The 15,010-nt window shown below is 40.1% G+C and overlaps 1 protein-coding gene across 4 annotated transcripts in view; it reads left to right on the top strand.

Moving 5' to 3' along the window:
• The window catches only part of LOC131219010 (chaperone protein dnaJ C76, chloroplastic), a 79,675-nt gene that overhangs the window by 30,481 nt on the left and 34,184 nt on the right, over window positions 1-15,010 (top strand). For 2 of the 4 annotated variants that reach the window (XM_058213969.1, XM_058213967.1), the window contains exons 3-4: window positions 11,002-11,028; window positions 11,565-11,650. In XM_058213969.1, the coding sequence (XP_058069952.1) occupies window positions 11,002-11,028; window positions 11,565-11,650 (113 nt within the window). The remainder of the gene's footprint in view (window positions 1-11,001; window positions 11,029-11,564; window positions 11,651-15,010) is intronic. The other 2 variants (XM_058213970.1, XM_058213968.1) reach the window with 1 other exon arrangement.

Raw genomic sequence — 15,010 nt, 5'->3', positions numbered from 1 at the left:
AAACCCCACCATTAGGGAAGCTGGCCAATCTCAAGCAGGTGGCCAAGGAATCAGCCATGGGCGTGCACCCGTGCCCTCACCCCATGAGGCACATCAAGACCATTATTTTGAGGGTACAACATATGCGGCCTCGTGGCTAGAGAGAGTGCACCAGAGGCTAGTGTAGAGTTATCCACTGAGGCCATTCCGGTAGTGGATGAGTTTCGTGATGTCTTTCCTGATGATCTACCGGATAAGTCTCCTCCTATGAGGGACAGAATATACCAGAACATGGGACACCGTAATACCTACAACCGAGTTTGCGTTTAATAGTTTTGTCGATAGGTCCGCAGGTCTCAGTCCTTATGATGTCGTTACTCGTTATAAACCTTGGAAACCTATTGATCTTGTCCCTATGTCACTGTCCCATAGGCTGTCAGAGCTCGCATAGTCTTTTGCGCATCACATTCATTCATGGCATCAAGAAATCAGGCAGAAGATCATGACTAGTAATGAAGATTACTTTCTACAGACCAACATAAATGTTTCAAGGAATTCAATGTAAGGGACTCTGTGATGATCCGCATTAGGCCAAAGCGGTACCCTTAGGGAGCCGTTCGAAAATTACACGTGCATAGCGCTGGACCATTCAAAATTATAAAATGAAATAGTCTCAATACGGATGTGGCAAATCTTCCACCCTCAATGGGAACTAGTTCCACATTCAATGTGGAGGATCTAGTTGCATTTCAAGGGGTCATTGATGCATTGTCCAGCCTTTTGCCTAATCATCCTGATTCCCCAGATTTATCCCTTGATCCATGCCCCCCTCCCGACTCATCTTCCCAACCTCTACCTCCCATACCTACCCTTCTCGACCCATTTTCCCAGCCTCTATGTCCCATACCTACCCGACTCGGCCCATTTTCCAAGCCTCTACCTCCCATACCTACCATTCCCGACCCATTTTTTCAGCCTATACGTCCCATACTTACCCGTCCCGACCCATATTTCCATCATCTACTTCCCACACCTACTCGTCCCGACTGTTCTTTCCAGCCTCTACTTACCATACCTAACCTTCACACACCCAGAGAAGAAATAGAGGATATCCTGGACCATCACATAGTTTCAACGTCGGACGGCGGGTTGCAGAAGTTCTTGGTCAATTGGAAGTCACATCTAGCTTCAACCAATGCGTGACTCGCTGAGGAGCTTCATAGACTTGATCCTTACATTTTGGAGTGGTTCAGGAGTTTTATTTCGCTAGTAGCGAAATCTTCGCAGCCGGGGAGAATTGATGGGGACATCTAATGCACGCCGTCCACACGTGCACGCACACCACCCCCCCTACGCTCGTACGGCAGAAGGAGGGCTCCACCGTTGATCTAGATCGATGACGACGTCCAGTGAGGGCCTCCTAGTTAGAAGACGAAGTTTTGGTTCAAGAGAGTGGACCCAATAGCCAAGAAAAGCCCACCATGGAATCTCATGATCGTAGCCCACCAGTCGGATTGATTTCATATTTTAGGTTTTGCTTATTGTTATTACTTAGAACATCATGAACGCTTTAGATTTCTTTGTTTGGTTTTTAATGTATTTTACTTCATCGCCAAATAATAGGTTGCACACATGATGCGACTTTAGGAGTATAGGGTTTTCCTTATAAATAGGCACCCCTTGTAGTTCTTTGGATTCATTCAAGTTTAATAAAAATTCCTGCTTTATTTTTCTGCTCTCTTAGTGAGTTGTGGAAGAATTCAAAAGTGGGTGTGAAGCCCTCCCTTTTTGAAGGGCTAACTACCGTAGTGCGAAGCCACATCGATCCCGATTCACCCCCATCCTCCATCATCTCTCTTTTTCATCTTCTACCACCATTCGTGCTTCCAATTTGCCCTTTGGTGCAGCAGTTTTCTTCTTTATAGCAGAATTCCAGATTTTGGCCCTGTAGGAGGGCTGAAACTTCGGCGGAGCACCACGCACAAGCCGTAGCTCAGATCGACCCGAAACTTCGGGGTTTTGGAGCACACCCCTGGCCGACCAGGGCCAAGGAGAGTTTTTCCACAATCGACGTCCCCTTGCCCGTCCGGCTAGGTACCTGCGCACGTGCGAGCGCCCTAGGCCCGCTGTCCACATGCGGGAATCGTCTTTGGTTCAAGTTTTATTCCTCTTTGCCTCCTCATACATGTTTTCTTCATTAACCCTAAACCTAGATTGCGTTTTCCCTAATTTGTTTGCCGTTTTTATCACCCCAGGGTTGCTTGAATTGAAATTGGGGAACCCCTTGTATTAGGGATTGATTTTTATGCATGTGTGGTTGATTTCTATTTCCCTTTGACATTGTTTGGTTTATAATTTTTATTGGTCCAGTCCTAGCTTGTGTCGGCCTGGACCCGCATAGATTCCCCTTTTAATTGAATGATTTAGATTGTCATGTGGGACGTGGAATTTGTGTAACTGTTTCTGAATTGGTATGATATAAGCCTGAATTCTTGCATCTTATACTTAAATTTCATGTCCTGCATCAGTGATGGGAGGTTGGGTGAATCTGCTGCAAGTCTACAACTAATGAAAGGTTGTAATCCAAGAAGATTCACCTATATGGGTGATCAAGAGGGTTTGGACAAAGATTTGACTATTGGTTCAAATCCAATCTCTAGAACAAGGTGGAGATCAAGTTCATCTTCAACATTGAGGTTGGAATCCTCTTTCAAGTGATGAATCACAAGGAAGATAATTTAGATCTCATGGACTTAGAGGCTTACAATGAGGGATATAATCATGGAATCAACTAGGCTTCTATTGCACAAAAAACCCATGCAAATGCCCAAGAACCGAATGTTCTTTTATAAGAAACCGATTTATAACGGCTATAAAATGGCTAGTTAACGACTCTTTCGATATGATCAAAAGGTCGTTTGATGGGATCGAAGGTCGTTTGATAGGATCGAACCCTCTGTCGATCCCATTGAGAAAATCCATAATTATCTTTATATGGTTGTTGGACTCATTAATCGATCTAATTGAGTGGACCTTCGATTGGATCGAGTCCCATCGACACCTTGTCGATGGGATCGAAGGCTACTTGAAAACTGTTGTTTTGGGCATACGATTTCATAACAACTTAGCACCTCTACTAGCCTTATCATGTTCCAATTAGGCTCCTAAGGCTGAGGGATGATCAATAAGGTTTACTTATTAAATCATGATCATCTAGATGTTTAAGGGGATGTTTTGGGTCAAGGGTTAGGGTCACCAAGGGACCTCATTTACATGATCTTTGCTCCTTGATGCTCATGTTCACTTGTGTATTCGGTCTTCAGCTTCCAAGGGCTCAACCGACTACATGACACACGGACTCACGTGATTGACAAACAAGATGCACAAATCAGTGCACTAACAATATGTTCTTTGTCATCGAAATTTAGTTACATAGTTGGATCTTCGTCATCATCATCTTCTTCTCCCAGTGGTTTATCCAACGAAATCAGTGAGAGCACCTTCATCTAATTCATTTTTCCAGCAGCTCTAGTACCAATCCTGCCCATCTTCATCTCTGGCCATCAATTTGTTGATCCCAACTATTCTTATACTCGAGTACTCAATATTGATGGCGAATACACAAGGCGATTTTAATAGAAGATTGGATACTCTTAATATTGGAAATAGAAGGCTTATGCATGTTGAGAAGTGAAAATTTTGATGCCCGGACAATGGCAGAAAGAACATACCATAGACATGTATTGGATCCTTCATCTAGAGCTAAAGCCACCGGAGTTCAAGCCAAAGCCTTGTGCCACTATATCTAATGTTGTGAGTAGTGACGCTATTGATAACCATCATTCGTTGCCTTTAGGATGTTCTTTTTGCAACCTCATAGATGTGATCATTGTAGACTTGAGGAAGCAACTTGTTCAACTTCTCCCCTCTACCTACACTGATCTGCTTACATCATGCCTCAATTTTAGAACCTGGTGTTTCTTGGATAATTGATTTAGGTGCCTTTGATCACATGACTGACCATTAGTTTTTCATCCTTCTATCATATTTCTAGTTATGAAATTGTTCAAATTGTTGATGGTTGAAGAACTACCATTTCAAATAAGAGGGACCTTTTAGTCACTCTTGCAATATCAGTTTTACATGTTCCTTCATTATCATCAAATCTCCTTTTAGTAAAGTGCCAAGCATCATTAAACAACTAAATTGAAACATAATGGGGGAAGGTGATTGGTGGTGATTTGATTTTGGAGGACTTCAGTGAGAAGCTACTACCTTAGGGCCTGTTTGGATTCATGAAAAGCAGAGAAAAGGAAATAGTTTTTCTTGGGAAACATTATTTCCAACGGACTACAAGAAAGGAAACATTGCTTCCTTGTTTGTTTTTCAATGAGATTTTCCTAGAATTTAGGATATATTTTCAGATTTGTTGTTAAACTTAGCACATGTGGCGCATGTGGGATGCTTGAAGATGGACGGTGGCATGTGACATACGCGACATATGTGGGTGCTTGAAGCTGAAGTGTGGCACATGTGGTACAAGTGAGGTGCTTGAAGCTGTACGGTAGCACATGAGGCACACGACACACATTGGCGCACGACACACATTGGCACATATAACACGTGTGCACTTGAAACTAGATGGCAACAATTCTACACATTAACACCATTGGCACTTGTGGCATATTTGGAACAATTGAAGATGGGCAATACTAAATGTGGCACATTGGCACATGCAAAGTGCTATCACATGTGGAGCACAAGAGAAGATGAATTGTGGTACATGTGGCACATGTGACACATTAGCACATGTGGGGCGCAAGAGAAGATGGTATCACATGTGGCACATTAGCACATGTGGGACGCTTTACAAATGTGGGGCGTAGAGAAGATGGATGGTACACATGTGGCACATTGGCACATGTCACATAGTGAACATGTGGATCATCATCAAAGATGGACAATAGTGGCACATTGACACACGTGACACATGTGAGGCGATTGAAGATGGATGGTGGCATATTCGGGTTTACCCTTGAGAAATCCATTTTCCTTCCATTATGGAAAAATGCCTTTCTTAGAGATGGAAATAAAGTGGGAAATGGCGTTTCTCACAAATTCCCACAAAGAAAGGCTTCACAAACAATGGAAAATGGGTTTGATCCCTTAGTAGCTTTTATCTCTCAATAAGTGCAGAACAAAAACCAATTTACTTTATTGCATGCTCGACTTGGTTAGACTCCTTTTTTCTTGCATTCATTCTCTTTTTGTGAGTTTACTCGAGTCTGATAGTGTTAAGGTACAGCTTGATACTTGTCAATTGTTGAAACATTGTAGAAGCCCTTTCTAGTTAGAAATAAAAGAAGTTTATTTCCATTTGAGATTTTTCATTCCAATGTTGGGAACCAACTCCCATTATTTCTTTTCTTGGCTTTCGCTATTTTTATTTCATTTATTGACGACTGTTTGTGTGTTGCATGGATTTCTCTTATGAACTTGAAATATTATATCTTTCCTATATTTCAAAGATTTCAAAAGATGGTTCAAGTTCAATTGGCTGTTAAACTAAAGTTCTTCATTTGGATAATGTGGGATGAACATGACTGCTAAATTAAAGTCATTTGTTCGGATAATGGGTGGAAATACATGAGTAACTAATTGTAACTTTTCTTTCAAGAACATGGGATGAAGGCTCGATATTCCTGAGTTCATGTCCATATATGCAACAACAAAATGGTGTAGCAGAATAGAAAAATAATCTACTTGAAGTTACCAAATGCCCACTTCTTGGGGTGAAGTTGAAAAAATGTATTGGGATGTGATGGTTCTAACTACTGCTATAATAACTCACACACCATTTCCTAACTTTGATGGTAAAAATCCAAGATTCAATAAAAAAATAAAAATAAAAATTGTTCGTTACTCATGTATTTGGGTATATTTGCTTTGCACATATTCTTGGAAAACAAAGGATTAGTTGGGTCCTTGGTCCATTGTGTCTTCTTGGATACCCTAGTACTATCAGGGAGCATAAGCGTTACAATCCTCTCCTGAGAAAATCTTGTCTTCATGGACATCTCTGTACCATTCTTTTGTCCTCATCAACAATTTGCTTCTTCTTTTGAGATGGTACCTCTTCCTTCCATTGCCCCCACTGGTAGTTTGGTTGCTTCAGAGAAATCTCCAACTGCCACTAAAGAGTTGTAGGTGTATACTTGACAGGGGGAGAAGGTTTAATTCATATCACCTCAATTGACCAATCACTAATCTCTTTCACAATTCCTTGCTGTCCTCTATTCCTTAAGGTCCTTGTTCTTGTCCTACTGGGTATCCAACTCATGCCATTTCTCATCCTCTTAGTAATTTTGTTTCCCATAATTCTCCTTATCCTTCATTTCAGTCATTTGTTGCTTCATTTTCGACTGTTGAAATTCCTTCCTGTGTCATAGATGCTCTTTCTTGTCCATAGTGGCAAGCGGGAAGGTCTTCACGTGACAAGTATAAAGGCTGTTTAGTTGCATGAACAGTTGCATAGCGCTTTATACAAACATTGCATAAACAATTGCATGTCACTTTACACAAACATATGATGTAGATATGGCCTTTGTATCAGTCTGATGTAAAGAATGCTTTTGTACATGGGGACATCCAGGAGGAAGTTTATGTTGTCTTCCTCTTGGGTTTCAGCCTATGGGGTAGCGTGGGAAAGTCTGTGAGCTGAAACAGGCTCTATGTGGCCTAAACACAATCTCTCAGGGCAGCTTGTGATAGATTTCAGTAGTGTCATGCTGAAGATGGGCATAAGAGGAGTTCAGTAGATCATGCATTCCTTGTGAGGAGAAAGGAAGAGAAAATTGCTATCCTTACTGGTGATGACACAAGTGAGATTGGGAAGTTCAAGAGGTATTTACATCAGGATTTTGACATTTATGACTTCGGGACACTTAAATACTTATTGGGAATTGAGATTGCTCATTTAGATATTTGTATTTATGAGAAAATAAAACTAGATTTATGGAAAAATGTAAGTATGTTTGGGACAAGGCAATGTGATACACTAATTAAAAACATGTCAGTTAGGATGAGGTTATTGCAGATCGTGTTCTAACTAATTTCTTTGCAATAACTACATGTGAAATTTCATATGTGATCAGTGTCATTGCCAATTCATGCATCCACCCTGGCTATCTCATATGGCAAATGCCAATATAATCCCGAGATACCTGAAGTAGGCAACTATGAATGATATCTTGTATTCAAATCATGAGCAAATGAGCATGGAGGGATACTCAGATGCAAACTGGGCACAATTGAAGACAGGTAGGCATCATCTATAGGATTTTCTACCTTCTTTGGTGAGAAACTTGTTAGTTGGAAGAGCAGTAAACAATTTGTGGTGGCTAGATTAATTGTTGAAGCAAACTGTTGGGTTTTGGCATGCTCTACCCAGTATTTGAAATATCGGTATCGCGTTATGTATCGCACCCTTGGGATACAGATATGTATTAGTTATTGCATGGGATATATTGGTTGTATCGCGTAATGTATCGCTGTTGTTGGAAACATGGGGAAACATTGGAAATTGGTCGAATTTTTCAATGAAATTTCAGTGATTGTTAAAAAAGACATCAATACACACTTACAAATCAAAACATTACAAAAAAACAAGTTCACATAATAGGTTATCTTTGTATGGGGTCCTAATCTATGCGTTATTTAATTGAATTGATGCAAGTATATTCAAAGTTTACTCATATAATTTATAAATGTAAGAAGATGTGTGGAAACACAAGCAACACATTCAAAAGCAAAAGAAGAATCACTAGATCAGGTTACATACATGTTTGATTTTATGTTTGGATATAAAGATTGCAACCGATTTGCGAGAAATTGGGAAAATTTTGATTTTTTTCAATTTTCCATTACTCGGTCCTTCTCCTCCAAATCTCAAAATCAAAGCTCCCAATCCATGATTTTTCATGCAAACCATGAAAAATCATTGATTTATAACAATATGACACTAATTTAACATAATTTACAAAAAAAAAGAAAAAAGAATCAAAATAAAAAAATGCTCACCGGATCAAACATGTGGGATATATCCCACTACTTTTGCATTTTGTATCGCACAGGTGGGATACAAGATATATCGGCCGATATCATCGATATTTAAAACACTGGATCTGCCTATGAATTAATGCGGTTAAGGAAGCTTTTGATGAAGTTGGGAATTGAAGTTTGTTCTCCTATTGTTTTTACCATGATAACCAAGCAATAATTCACATAGAAAATAATCCAATGTAGCACGAGAGAACAAATATAGAAGCGGAAAGGAAAAGGTTGCTACAGAACTCATTATTGTGGCTTACATCCAATCGGAACTTTACATGACCCATATTCATATAAAAGAAATTGAGAAAAGTAGGCTATGTTATATCACAAGCAAGTTGGGTATGATTGATATTTATGCTTTAGCTTGAGGGTGAGTGTTGGTATACATATCTTTTATTATCATTGGGATACTCTTGTAATCTTGCTAATTGAGTAGGCGAATATTTTTTCCTTTTGTTTTGGTTTTACCGTAATAATAGAAGTGGTTGAGAATGTATAGAAGAAAAAAGGCATTTCATCTATTTTCACCACATTCTCAACAAATAACGAGGTGGACCCCACCATGAAGATCACCTGACCCAAACATCAGGGTAGTCCACTCATCACGTAACCCACCCTGTATGAAAATAGTGGGCAGTTTAACTCATACTATCTGATTGACTGACTAGTACCTCATGCGACCAACTTGATAACTAGATTTTTTTTTGGGGGGGGACGGGGGTAAGTAAAGAGCACGGTCTTGTATTATTGTACGTACCTTACACACACACACACACACACACATATAGAGGAATGCTCACCTGCGCACCAGTTCTCACGAGTTCTCATGAGAACCTTTTCAGAACTCATCTCCCGTGATATGAGCCCAAAATCTGAATAGTCCATGTGATGCAGCGCCCCATGAAACCCCCAGGGCCCAACTTTTACCCTTATCCAAAACTTTGGTGGGCCATGGAAAAAGAGAGACAAATCGAGGGAGGAAACTGTTTCCTTTTGCCATGGCCCCCCAAAGTTTTGGATTAGGGTGAAAATTGGGCCCTGAGGTTTTCATGGGGTGCTGCATCACATGGATGGTTCAGTTTTTCGTTCATATCACTTGTGCACAGGTGAGCATTCCTCGATATATATATATATAGTGGGGCTAAGCATTCCTCGATATATATATAGTGGGGCTACCCGAGTGCACGTATGTTTCACCGTGCCATTTTGATACACTAGACATGCATACATATGCATCATGGTTGATTTGATGTATGGCATGTGTGTATGGAGCATATGGAAGAGCATTTTCATGACTTCATGAATTTGGATCACAGAATGGTCATATGCATGATTTGAGGGGCCATGGTTATTGTGATGTGGATTACATATGGACTTATGGGCCATGATTATTATTATATGTGGACTGAGGAGCCACAATTTATGTTAGGTGGTATGTGGAGGTTGGTAACCCTGGTTGCTTGGTTACATGCTTGGTTGAAACCCTGGTTGATTAGGTTCATGCTTGGTTGAAACCTTGGTTGATTGGATGTATTGTATATGCATGGTTGGAACCCTAGTTGATTGGGTAATGCTTGGTTGGAACCTTGGTTGATTGGGTACATTGTATATGCGGATGGAGCATGAGCATGATTGCACTTGTGCATTGCATTTGCATGACTAAGGCATTGGATGATTGGGTGCATTTCATGTGTTAGAATCATGGCATAATTGTGGACATATTATATTCATGCATGATTGGATGTTATGGCATATTATGATCGATTTGATACCACAAACTTATTCGTGGTTTTTCGGAACACCGGGACTATTGTTTATATTGGGGATAAATAGACTAAGCCTCGTGGGTGAAATTCTCTAAACCTCATTGGTACCATTGAGACTGGGTGGACACATGGGTCATGATGCGTTTGACTCTCACCGTTGTGGTCGCATGGGAAGAGGTCTGTCCAACCTGGTATGGGCGGATGTGCAAAATGGGTTCAGGTTGACCTCTTGGTGTGTTGGAGTGCAATAGGGTCTGTTGCCGACTGCCGGGTGGAGTAGTTTATTGGCCATGATGTGTTTGGTCCCATTGACGAGGCGGGTATGCGAGGCCATAACTAGGTGTGCTTGGGTATCGACCCTGATGCTTTTTAGAGGATAACAGTACTGAGATGCGTTGGATATTTGGCCTTGGAGGCATGGTATACATGACTGCATTTGGCATTTTGTTGCATTACATCATGTTTATTAGCATTATATGGCATTGCATCATATTGAATTGCATACAGGTACCTTGTGCACTTTGATGTTGTTAAATTTCATGGCATGATATAGAAACACTGCACTCACGAGAGATGTACTGACTGGGTATTTTAGCTTATGTCTTCCTTATTCTCATTTTTTTTTTCAAGACAAGGCAGATGATGGGAGTAGCATAGCATAGATTATATTAACGCACTCTGCTGTTCCATTTTTTGGATTTCTGCTGTGTATTTATGTAAATTGGAACTCGTGCATTCGTTGTGCCTATAAATGTTACGTAGTGGAATAAAATTTTGAATTACTCTCTTATCTCATTGGACATCATAGTTGAGGGAAACACTACCAACTATATAAAAAAAAAGTTTATCCAAATTTTCGCCAGTCACATCCCAAGAGCGGAGTCAGGGGCCCGAGCTTCATTTTTGGGGTGTGACAGACTTGCTTGATGTGTTGGGTATTTGGCCTTGGAGGCGTGGTATACATTATTGCATTTTATCATGTTTATTGGCATCATATGCCATTGTATCATATTGCATTGTATACAGGTACCTTGCGCACTCTGATATTGTTAAGTTTCATGGCATATCATAGAAACACCGCACACATGAGAGATGTATTCACTGGGCTTTTTAGCTCATGCCTTATTCTCATTTTTTTTGTCAGGCGAAGGCAAACAACAGGAGTAGCATAGTAAGGGTTATATTAGCACACTCTAATGTTTCATCCTTTGGATTTTTGCGGTGTATTTATGTCAATTGAAACTCACGCATTCGTGTACCTATAAATGTTACATAGTGGAATACAATTTTGAATTGCTCTCTTATCTTGTTGGATATCATAGTTGAGGGAAACAGTACCAACTGTACAAACCCCAAAATTTCCCCAGTCAAATCCCAATTGTGGCCCAGTCACATACCCATTAGGGGCAGTGCAGACATGTTATATGGCCCGAGGTCCCTTTTTGGGGCGTGACAGACTTGGTCATAACCCCTAACATGTTTGCACTTGTGACTGGTTGTTTATTAAGCTAACCTAACGCTTCTTCTAGTTTCATTATACTATATTTTTATTGGTTGACTCTTTCATGCACATATGATCATATATTTACTACCCAAAGTTACCGTAGGGTGGTCTCGTAATTCTTGTTTTGCTATTGAATGTCGGTGTTCAAGAAATTGACTTTCTGTTGATCTCTGTGATCAAGTGATATTGTTTACTTTGTTTAGGTGAAGCACATGCATTGGTACCAAGTTGGAGATGAAGTTTCAGCTTGTGAATGCAGATGCAGCAGAGCCAGGTTACCACCCAGCAAGTAAGCTGAGCCATTTCTGTAAAATTTATATTGACAGATGGGTTCCTAATTATTTCAGTGATCACTGTTGCAATATTCAAGTTGAATCATCATTTCCGTATTGGATTAGTTTATCCATAAATTTAGTATGTCATTGTTTATTCCCAGTCTGATGGATAAATACAACCATCCTTTCTGCTTCTGGCTATATGTTGTTAGTTCTTTTTGTTATCAATACATTGGTATAACATTGCACTATCGTATAACCAACGATTTAAATATCAATAGTATTAGTCTATCGAATATCGCATGATGCCGATGGGCTGGATTGCCTAATATATTGCAGGATATTGCAATGCATCAATGATATATTGATGCATTACATATTTTAAGTTATTGTAGCCAGTGTTCGAGTTGTCGGTATCGCTACAAGTTTCGCTGGCCGGGGATACAAATATAATATCGTTATCGCCGATAACTGGAAATGCAAGGAAAAATGGGGAAACATGGAGAAAATGATGGAATTTTTCAGTGAAACTTCAAGACATGCCTAAATACACATATTTACATATGTAGGAATGAAAAAATTACAAAAAGAATGCATTAAATAATAAGTTTCCATTTAATGGGGGCTAAAAGGCATGCGTTGTCGTAAGAAATCACTCAAATAGTAACCAAAGAGTTTATATAATACAAATGCAAGCTTACAATAATTAAGACATGTAAAAGTAAATGAATTAAAAAAAAAAAATACACATTTCTAGCCAAGTGGACCACACCCAGTAAATAGTGGTAATAATGATTTCCACCGTTGAAACCTTGGTAGGGCCTACAGTGATGTTTATTTGTCATCCAACTCGTTCATAAGATCACAAAGACATGGATGAAGGAAAAACACAAATAATAGATTGATCCAGAACTTATGTGGCCCCTATGGAGTTTTAGACGGTATAATTTCAATTCACACTATTTCCTGTGGTGAGGTCCACTTGAGATTTGGATATACTTAGTTTTTGGGCTAAAGCCCTCAAATTATCTATTAAAATGGATGGACGGAGTGGATAAAATATGTAAATCACAATGGACCCCACATAATTTACTCAGTGCGCAATTCGCGTCCTCACACGACACGTACGTACCCGCTTCCGTAGGAACGCGGATTAGCTATGACAGGTTGAGTAGCGAGACTTGCTACTGAAGCGACATCGAGAGATTCTGTGGGTCCACCATGGTTTATGTTTCGTATCCACATCGTCCAACCATTTGAAGATATCATTTTAGTGTACGAGGTAAAGAATGAGTCAGATCCAAATCTCTAATGGACCACACGTCATGAAAACAATAGTGATTGGATATCTACCATTAAAATCCTCCTAAGACCCACTGTACTGTTTATTTGACATCCAATCTGTTGATTAGGTCATATAGACCAAGATGAGGGGAAAAATCAGAGATTATCTTGATCCAGTACTTTTATGGGCCCCAAAAAGTTTTTAATGATCTGTTCACTCAACACTATTTCCTGTAATGTGGTCCACTTGAGATTGGTATATACCTCATTTTTGGTCTCATACCCTAAAATGGTTTAGAAAAATAGATGGACAGTGAGGATACAACACATACATCATGGTGGGGCCTACAGAACTTGGTGACGTCACCTCGGTAGCGAGTCTCGCAACTCAACCTGTCAGAAACTAATCCGCGTCCGGCTAGGGGTTTATTTGCTACACTGGGATGCTACATGGGGCTCACCATGATGTTTCTAAAAAATCCATCCCATCCATCTTTTTTTTTTAAAGATCATTTTAGGACATCAGACAAAAAATCATGTGGATCCAAAACTCAGGGCAGCCGCACGAGAGGAAATAGTGGAGATTCGGTGACCACTGTTTAAACATTCAGTGACCACTCATTTGGGTCCACTTTGAATGTATGTGGTCTATCCACGCCGTCCATCCATTTTTCCATCTAATTTAAGGGTTTGAGCCCAAAATTGATTCATATCCAAAGATTAAGTAGATCATACCACTGTAAACATGGATAAACTAAGTACAATCACCGTGGGCCCAAATAGAGTTTACTTAGTACGATAGGAGCATACTGAGTAACTCAGTACACAATCCGATTTCAACCAGGTGGGGGTAGTACCCAATCGCGCGTGCGACCGAACAGGGTTTTGGGTGGGACCCTGACTGCAACCCCACCATGATGTATGTGTTATATCCACACCATCCATCCATTTGGAGATATCATTTTAGATCACAAGCCAAAGAATGAGGCTGATCCAAAGCCTAGGTGGACACACCGCAGAAAGCAGTGGGGATAATGATGGCTAACGTTGAAACTTGAAACCATTTGTGGGGGGCCCTCCATGATGTTTATTTGAGATCCAACCTGTTTATAAGTTTAGGCAGACATGGATGAAGGGAAAGCACATATATTAGCTTGATCGAAAACATCTGTGGCCCCAAGCCTCAAAGAAGTTTTTAATGGTAGGCCTTTAATCCCCAATATATATATATATATATATATATATATATATATATATATATATATTTGCAGGGACCACTTGAGCTTTGGATTTGCCTCATTCTTTTTTTTTTTCATGACCTAAAATGATATCTCTAAATGGATGGATGAAATGGATATACAATAAATAAATCAAGGTGGGCCCCACTGAAAGGGCCGCACTGCCTTTTGTGCAATCGGGTCGTTTCGAATCCACTCTCCCTTAAGTTAAGGGGTGTGGATTAGGTGTTACCCGGATAATAGCTTAGTGGGTGTTCACCTTACTATAGGGCCCACCTTGATGATATGCTGTATATCTAATATGTCCATTCGTTTTTCCAGCCCATTTTAGGTCATGGTCCCAAACATTAAGCATATCCAAATCTCAAGTGAACCACACCACATGAAATAGTGATTACTGAACGCTCATCATTAAAAAATTTCCCAAGGCCCACCTGAGATTTGGATCTGCTTACGTTTTTGGATAACATCCTTAAATAATCGGAAAAAAAAAGGATGTGCGGTGTGGATATAAAATGCACTCATCAAGATGGGCCCCACGCGGTAAGATTAACACCCACTTGGCTGTATCTGCATAACAACTAATCTATTCCCTGCGTTAAGAGAGAGAGAGAGAGATAGAGAGAGAGAGAGAGTCCTTTGACTCTCTTCTATGTTAAAGACGAGACAGAGAGAGAGAGAGAGTCTTTCGACTCTCTTCTCCGTTAAAGACAGTCGAGAGAACAGTGCAATCCATCTCAAAATCTTGCTGGAATCGCAATATTTCCAAAAATCTCTCCCGAAAATCTTTCTTTTTGCAAATCCCAACCCAAATCCACATCATCCTCGCCGGAAATATGGTTTTCTTTGAAG

The sequence above is a fragment of the Magnolia sinica genome, chromosome 11 (assembly GCF_029962835.1).
Source record: "Magnolia sinica isolate HGM2019 chromosome 11, MsV1, whole genome shotgun sequence".
Lineage (NCBI taxonomy): Eukaryota > Viridiplantae > Streptophyta > Magnoliopsida > Magnoliales > Magnoliaceae > Magnolia > Magnolia sinica.
This window is presented reverse-complemented; position numbering and strand designations above follow the sequence as displayed.